Here is an 8,784-nt window from a genome sequence, read left to right on the forward strand (position 1 = left end):
TGTATACTTTTTCAGAGAATTTTATCTTGTAATCGAATGTTAGTTCCATAGTCCTTACAACCCCCCCTCCCCATAATGCTGACATAGTGTATATAATATGGAAACATAACTGCACTTTATATCACAAAAAAAGACGTGCTCTTTTTTAATATATTTGTTTACAAACAGTGAACTTTATCCATATAATCATTAATTTGTACTCATATGTATATTTTAATAAAGTTGTCATATTTATGGTGGTATCTTGTTTTATTCTCCAGTTTGTAGTGGGTGTTTGCCCCCTGTGCTGGGAACACTGGGGTTGGGGCTATGAACTTGCTGGTGTCCGGGGATGGGGAGCAGAGCAGCTCCGAGTCGAGGAATCGTGGCTGCTCAGACAGGGATGCAGGGAAAAGTCCCAGCAGCACAGGAGCTGGGGATTTTGGGATGGTTGCTCCGGGTTAGGAGCCCTTTGGGGCTTTGTGTGTGGTTTTAGGAACTGCAACCCTGAAGCTTCTCAGGAGCTTGCAAGCAAAGAGGCTTGACACGGTGCCAGTGAGAAGAGGGCCTTTCCATGCTCCCAAGGGTGGTTATTGCTCCATTTCTGCAGGCATGGCTCACAGAGGCTGCTCAGCATCCCCTGTACCAGCGTGCTCAACCCAGTTACTGCTGCACTGCTCCCCGTGGCAGCAGGGAAACTCCTGCCCTGAGGTGAGAGCTTTGCAAACAACACCCCATGTTAGAAGATGCAGGGACAAAAAGGTCAGCCTCAAAACCCATGTCAAAGTAGTTTATTTCTTTTTTTTTGCTTTTTTTGTTGCTTTTTTTCCCCCCCCTCTGTGATTCCTGAAGTCCTGTACAACAGATCACAAGGTGAAGGTTAGTAAAAGCCAACCATTTGCTTAGTTTCTGAGCTACACGGGAAGGAAAAAAGGAAAAAAGACAAAAGGAAGAAAGGAAGGCTGGAGAGAGAAGTACGGTCACAAGAGATGCAAAGAAGAGGAGGGCTCGACGTGTGGAAACAAACGCCGGTGAGAACTGTACAGAGGAGCGTGGCCCGAGCGGCTGCATCCCCCCGGAGCAGAGGCATCGTGCTCCCGCGCCGCGGTGCCGCAGGGACCCAGCCCAGAATATTAAACACGTATGAAACCGAACCAAACCACCCCTCCCACCCCAAACAGAAACCCCCAAGAAAGTCAAAGATACTCATTTGCAAAGACTGACTTCTACTGCAAAAAGATTTCCTGTAGAATTAAAAGCCCTCACAGTTAAAAGTTAAATATCCGGCTGGGCTGTGTAGTGTTCGTGAGCCGACGGGGATGAAGAAGGGGCTTTTTTCCCCCCTCATCACATCTTTAAAAAGGAAAGCTGAACCAGAGCCCAGCGCTGAGGCCATTAGAGTCTCTCTGCAGCCCATCCATCCTCCGCTGCCGTCCCCGAGCCCAGCGCGATGCTTTTAACCCGAATAACGCACAATCCAGGAGAAAGAGGGTGTTTGGTCCGACAAACCGTGTGGATTTGCAAGGCTGGAGGGGAGGAATCGAGAGCGCGAGGGTCCCCACACGGGCACCGCTGCAATGGGGGACTCCTCCTCCCAAAGCACTGAGTTAACCCAAGGGCTCCTTTGCAGCATGGTTAGTGCAGAGGTTCGTGCTCCGCACCGGTGGTTCCACCAGCACAGCGCTGGCTGGACCCGGCGTGGCCAGCGATGCCAGGGCAGAGTCGGTGCTGCAGCCCCAGCCAGGCTGCCCGGCCATGGGAAATGGCTCGGCGAAACTTAAAAATGTAGATGTGGCTTTGCCTAAATCTGAAGTGTTTTGACACATTCCTGGATAGGGAGAAAATCTCAGGGCTCTTTTTTTAACAAAACCCAACAACATAAATGCATGTAAAAATGTGCATGCAGGGGGAGTGGGCACATACACGGTCACTCTCTTGCTGCCCCAGCCCTCAACCAGATGTCATGTATGGCATTATTTGGAGGGGGCAGCTACAGTTTTATTCCTCCATCTGAAATTGCCCATGTGTTATTTCCACAGCCAGGTAATGCCATGGGTTTGCAAACCACCCCCCAGCCCAGCTCCATCGAGGGGAGAGGCTGGGGGGGCTGCTCCCGGGGGCAGGGACAGGGTGTGCACCCACCAGCCATCCTAACCCTGAGGGGATCACGCCTGGCACCCTGGAATACATGACCAGCTTGAGGAGTGAGACAGCCTGGAAATAGTGCAGGGCTGTGCGCACACGCAAACGCACACACGCACATGCACAGCTGCAATATGGAGTGGTGCAGCAGGGGGTGGCAGAATGGTGGGCAATAGCAGCCCCACTTTGCTATGGTTCTGAGGGGGCATGTGTGTGTGCACATGTGTGTGCATGTATGTGCACACTAGGGCCAGGAGCAGTGGGCTGCAGCGTGCCCCCAGGACGCAGCAGCAGGTGCCCACTGACTTGCAGCATGAGCCATTCTGCAGCTGCCCATGTGCCCCGTCATTCGCTCATCACTCCTGCCCAACGTTGAGTAGGGGCATTTGCTCTGTATAAAAGAATGCACAATATCAAAATCCTCTTTATAAAAGAAAAAAAAAATGCAATGCAGCACTAGAAAAACCTTGCATCCTGGCTGCAACCGTCCTTCCCCTCGCTTCCCTTTTGGTTTGTTTGTGTTTTTTGGCTACTCCTTTATATTGCCATTTAGCACGTCTCTGCCTACAGAACGTAGAAATACATTGGATTTTTTTTTTTCTCCTTCCTTCTTTTTCAAAACACTTCCATCAATTCCAAAAAGTTCTCCCTGCCATTAAAAGCCGCGGTGGCAGTGGGGCAGTGCGAGGTGATGCTCCAGGGAGGTGGAGGTGATGCTCCGGGGTGGTGCGAGGTGATGCTCCAGGGTGGTGGAGGTGATGCTCCAGGGAGGTGGAGGTGATGCTCCGGGGTGGTGGAGGTGATGCTCCGGGGAGGTGGAGGTGATGCTCCGGGGTGGTGCGAGGTGATGCTCCGGGGAGGCGGAGGTGATGTTCTGGGGAGGTGGAGGTGATGCTCCAGGCCGGGCGGGCAGCCAGAGCCTCACACGTCGGTGCTTATGCTGCGGCTGCGGGAGAAGGCTTCGCGCATGGCCGAGAGCCGGTTGGGGTTGAGTGCCTGCAGGTTGGCCACGCTCACTGGCAGGTCGAGATCTTCCTGGCTCACCGTCTTGTAGCTCACCCGGTCGCCCCCGTTGTGCAGGTCCTCGGGGGGCTCTTGGAGGAAGAAGGTGGGGGGCTCGTATGGTGAGCAGCTGGGGCAGCTGGGGCGGCTCGGTGCCGGCTTCTTGCTGAAGGGTGACGAGGCGTAGAGGGACGGGCCGTTGGTCAGCACTACGTTGCGGTTGCAGTGGAGTGGCGGGATGTGGGAGTGCACAGCGAAGTCGGGCTCCTCCTCATCCTCCTCGGACTCATCCTTCTTGCAGCAGTAGTACTGAAATGGGATGGGGGGCTCAGCCGGCACCCCAAACCGCCCACCCCATCACCGAGGGGCTGCTCCAAGCATCCCAGGGGACACCAGGTTGCCCGTGGGCTCCCCTCCCCATCGCAGCACCTTTTTGGGCTGTGGCCCCCCTCACCCCCAGCCTTACCTGGAGCCTACAGTAGCAGAGGACGGCGATGATACAAAGCAAAATGACAGTCGCTAATATTCCACCTGTGATGACCACGGTCCCGGCTGTCATCCGCCCTCTTCTCCATTAACAGCCTGCAAAAGTGAGCGCACGGGGTGACGGGGTGCGGTAGGGGGGATGCCGGGGTGAGGCTGCAACTGGGCGATGCACCATGCAGCAGGTCCCCAAACCCTCAGCTCCCAACCAGGAGGGCTCTGCAGGAGGCGATGGGCAGGATGAGGACAGATCCTGGTGCTGGGTGCCTGTGAAAGCCATCAGGGAGTCCGTGTCCCCGCTAAATGCCACCTTGTAGGTGCAGAGGGTTAAAAAAAATCTTGGTGCAGTGGGTGAGAGATTCAGTGAGCAGCAGCTCTGGGGTCACATCGGGCTCTTCTCCATGCAGGAGGGGTGACCCAAGGGAAATAAAACCTCCTGCCCAGTGCCCCTGGCACCCAGGGCGCCTTCCCAGCTCCTGCCTGGTGACAGAGAGCTTCGGCGATGGGAGAAGGAACTTTAAAGAGTAGTATGGATTTCTGAGCTGTACACATTTTTCCCTGAGCCTATAATCCATTTTCCCCATGAAAACAATGCGGTATTTTAATTTGGAATAACTGGAGCTGCTAAGTGAGCCTTTAATGACCACAGGGACAGGTGCTCTTCCCTCCCTGGGCAGCGACCTGGGGTACGGGACGTGTCTGCCCATCGCAGGAGGCACCGAGCTCCTCGCCTTCATCACGGCCAAGCCAGAGTGCTGGGGGGGGGGGGCACCCTGGGACGATGCTTCCGACAGCCTGGGGCGAGCTGTTCGTTCCCACCATGGCAAATGCTGCAGCTTGGACACAGTTTGCTGGACATCACAGAGACGCCGCGGCTCAGCTTGGCCCCACTTTTGCATTTTAGGGTGCCATCAGCACCCTTGTCTCCCTGGCATGCCCCTCGGAGGAATCTGACACAGAACTGGTAGCGGTGGAAGGTCCCTGTTTCTGACTCTGCAGCCACTGTGCACCATCCACAGCGCTCAAGCCCTGTGCCACCAGCACCACGGGGCTTGCTCCAAGCATCCCTGCCCCGAGAGCTTGCAGGAGGCTTTGAATGTCTCTCTTCAGCCTACACAGGATGGGATCAAGCTTGTTGCCAAAGGAAGGATGCTGGGGAGACGCGTACCTGCCCGCACACACCTGCCCACAGCCACGCAGCCAGGAGCACTGACACCAGCATCGCTCTGCAGCCAACACTCCAGCAGCCCCTTAGTGCCGTGAGCGTTGGACTGGGAACAGGAGAAGTGATATAAATTAAGAGAGAAATTGTACCCTGACCACCTACTCTACAAGCAATTTAACAAAGCTGGCCTCCAGCTTATGCTATCAGGTTAAAACAAAAAAAACACAAAAACCAGCCACCCCAGCCCCAAATTACTTCAGCACCCGAGGAAAAGCAACTGTATCTGTCAGGGATTTAACCCGCTTCCAAGGAAAATAAATCTGTGGCATATTTTCAGGCGCTTAATGTCCTGCTAAAGTTGGGTAAGTGCTGAATGGATAAAGCAGTATCACATTTTATGTTGCTGCTGAGCAGCACCGTAGGAGGGAAGGTGATTTATAACGATGTCTGAACGCCTTCTCGCTCTGCACGGCCACGGGGCAAGCACCGGGCCAATTCCTGCCCTCATTCCTGGGGCGAAACGCCCTGAAGGAGGCTTGGGGGGAGGAACACGCTCAGGGGAAGGGTTTGCAAAAAACGCACTAGGGATTTAGAAACTTTAGTTGCCGTTTAAAGAGGGACGGAGTGCCGTCGGTGCGGGCACTGCCCCAGCAGAGCCGGCTGGAAATGCCCGTCTGTGGGTCCTTTGCTGCTGCCATTTGCCATCCCCATGGTGCCACGGAGCCAGGGCAGGTGCGTGCAGGGCAGGCACAGGACCCGGCTCTGGGCTGGCCGGATTCAGCCCCGTGGCCTCTCAGAGATGGGCACTGTGCCCATCCCAGGGGATCAGCATCCTTGCCAGCCCAAGATGAAGGGCAGCAGGCTGGGCTCGGGCAGGGAGGGCTCCTCCGCTTCCTCACTGGTTAATTAAATGACTGCCTGCCCCGGGGGGACAGAGAGGGTCGCACAGAACCAATTTTCATGGTTTCCATCCAGCTGCGGTCAGCCAGACGTGGCATCGCAGCCACCGCTTCATCCAGAGCAAGACCATTTGCATTTCCTTCTTTTTTTTCTTTCTCCCGTAACATACTTGTCTGATTAAAGCCGCGTACCTGGAAGCATTAAAGTCTCCAGCGTGCAAAGCGGGAGGAAAGCAGAGCATGTGGAGGCCCATAAGCAGAACAATTCCTGTCTAGACCTCTTTTTTACATTTGTTCCTAATTTCACGCTCCACAGGCTCCCAGATTCATATGTTTAGTAATAAATATCCTGGTAAAAGGAAGTGCTTTGCAGCTCTGCTGTGGTCTCGGAGAAAGTATGCAGGAGCCCTGGTATCAGGAACGCAGGCACCAAGAGACGCAGTCCCAGCAGACGCTCGCTTGGCTCCTTCCTCATCCTTCGGTAACGTTAGGAGCCCTCCAGCTACCGAGGATGCCTCAACACCCCCAGCCCCTCTTCCCCATCCAAATCCAGCCCCCAGCACGTCCTCCATCACTGCCAGACAGCAGGGAAGGGGCTGGGGGGGAATGTTAACTCGGCACAGGCTGTTTGCCCCCGGCCCAGGAACCCTTCGCTGTAGGAAAGTGGTCACCAGCGCGGCGGGGTGACCGGGGACGGTGCCTCTTGGGGTCCCTGCGGGCAGATGGGAGCCTGGGTGCAATGCTCCCCCCTTCCCGGCACCCTGCTTTACCTTCCTAGAGCGCAAAGGGCAGGTTGAGCCAAACAAACCACAGACACTTCACTGCATGGCTGCTCCAGGCTGCTCCTGATGAGCTGTTTGGTTTTAGACACAATCCTGTGCCGCTTGCCTGGTTTCACCAGGGTATCTATTGCTGCAGCTACAGCACCACCATCCCTGCAGCCCCTGGGATGTCCCAGGGTGCAAGAAAATGGCCTTTTCTATTCCTGGCAGCCTGAAGAAGACAGGAGCAGAGCTTCCATCGGCTCCAGTCCCAGACCAGTGACTTCTTTCCTCCCTGACAACCCCTGCATGTCCCTGCCATGGCTAAGGACATGGGCTTTGAGGTTGTGCTGCTCACGAGGAGCCAGCTCTGCATCAGCCCCTGCCTCCCCCTTCGCCTGGGCACTGCCTGAGGGACCCACGGACCTTCCCGACCTGCTGCTGCCCAACCCAGGGGGCTGGAGGGGCTCCAGGAAAGCTTCCCATGAGCAACAGAGAACGGGACAATACAGAATTGCACTTGACAATGCAGAAAGAAGGAAGGGGGATGAGAAATCACCCTGAGTCACCCCCTTCTCCAGCACATTGAACATGGTCCCTGGACCGCTGAGGGTGCCCGGTGCAGCAGAGGCTGCTCGCAGCTGTGCCTCGCTCCTGGGCCGCCTCTGCAGAGACTGGCTGTGCAGTCGGTGCCTCTCGGGAGCCTGCGTGGGAGGAAGGCTCCAGAGCAGCTGGGGGGGGCTGAGCTCAGCCCATCCGAGGGCTCCAGCTAACACTCGGCTCCAAAACACTGATCTCCAGGTCCAGGTGCTGGAGTACTCCAGCCACGGCCGGCTCATGCAGACTGGCCCGACCCTGTCTGCAGAAGCTGTGGGAGAAAGAGACCTGGGGGGACTGCTAAGCAGACCACACCAAGGTTTCTTTAAGAGACCCTCAAGTGTCCAGTTAAGCAGCTTCTAGGATTTGCAGGTGTTAAGAACAATCTTCAGGCCACAACTTAAATGACTGGAGCTTCCAACCATCCCATCCCATCCCATCCCATCCCATCCCATCCCATCCCATCCCATCCCATCCCATCCCATTCCTTCTCATCTCATCTCATCCTGTCCCATCCCTATGGCAACACGGTCACCCTAAAGCCTTTTGCACTAGTTGAAAGTGCTGTCACGGCAAGCATCAATAAATGGGGGTGCTGGTCCCACTGAATCTATGCCTGCCCAAGGAGACCATGTCTTACCTGCAAAGAGCTGTAGCTCACGGCTCATCCTACTGTGGTGCCACCTACAGCAGCCCTGGGACCTGCTTCCTCTGCAGCCAGAAGCAGCACAGCCTTCTATTTAGCAAGGAAATTGGGATTTCCCTTCTTCACCTGACTCCAGAAGCTGGAGATTTAAACAAACTAGCCAAACTAGGTACGAAACAACAGACAGTACAGATGTGAGTGCTGACAGGATTGTTCACACCTAGTACCCCAGCACTGGTGCAGGCAGGAGCTTGGACCCCACCATAACAAACACGCAGGAATAAACACACGGCCAGAAACACCCCACGCTCGAGGGATATTTGTCTCAAAGTTTCTGCATGAGACCTCTGGCCCTTGTCCTAACCCTTCTGCTGATCACAATGGTGGTCTCACACGTGCAGAGGGGAGCGGGGATCAGCTCTGCCCTGTGCTTCCAGATGGCCAAGACAGAAAAAGAAGAGAAAAAAAGGAAAAAAAAAGGGGAAAAAAAGCCCACCCCACCCTTCCCAGGGAGCGGAGGAGGCCAGCACCGTGTCCTGAAGTAACACCAGCCTGCCTTGTCTTGGCTCTGCTCTGCGCTAGCACATCCCTGGCCGTGCTGTGCACTTGGCTGAGCCCCGTGGCCATGCGTGGGTGTCCTCCCGCACCCGGGAAGGGGCTCGAGGGGGTTGCGACCCTGGGAGCCAGCACAGCCCCCCCGGGCAGGGTCCCCGTGCTGCCAGCACTGACCCTCCTCCAAGCATCACAAGTGCTGGCTGGCGGTGGGCCAGCTCGTTGCTTGCTTTGGGGAGAAGACCCAAGGGAGGGACCTCAACAGAGGGGGGATGTTCAGGTTGGAAAAATTAAGTCCTACATGGAAACTGGGAGTTGAGCAGCTGAGCATGGGGGGAGCACGAGTCTGAGCCTCCATAGTGGAGGGTCACGAGCTCCGTGGGTCTTGGTCTGAGTAGACAACGCAGCCATTTCCCGGCTCATCCATGCACAACAAACTCTGCTGTCGATGCTTCTGAGCAAGCTGTACTTCAGGAGAGAGGAAAAGAGCTCAGCAAGAGGCTGGGGAAACGGGAGAGCAGGTGAGCAATGCCGGCTGTCCGAGATGCTGCTTCCGTG

General features: G+C 55.7%; 1 protein-coding gene across 1 annotated transcript; it reads right to left on the reverse strand.

The window, feature by feature from the left end:
• Positions 1 to 3,042: 3,042 nt before the first annotated feature.
• FAM163B (family with sequence similarity 163 member B) lies at positions 3,043 to 3,682 on the reverse strand. Its single transcript, XM_086625287.1, has 2 exons — positions 3,590 to 3,682; positions 3,043 to 3,432 (listed from the first exon to the last, which is right to left on the reverse strand). Exons 1-2 carry the CDS (start codon positions 3,680 to 3,682, stop codon positions 3,043 to 3,045), a joined length of 483 nt encoding a protein of 160 aa, XP_086481413.1.
• Positions 3,683 to 8,784: the final 5,102 nt, after the last annotated feature.

Source organism: Tauraco erythrolophus, chromosome 22, assembly GCF_009769465.1.
Source record: "Tauraco erythrolophus isolate bTauEry1 chromosome 22, bTauEry1.pri, whole genome shotgun sequence".
Lineage (NCBI taxonomy): Eukaryota > Metazoa > Chordata > Aves > Musophagiformes > Musophagidae > Tauraco > Tauraco erythrolophus.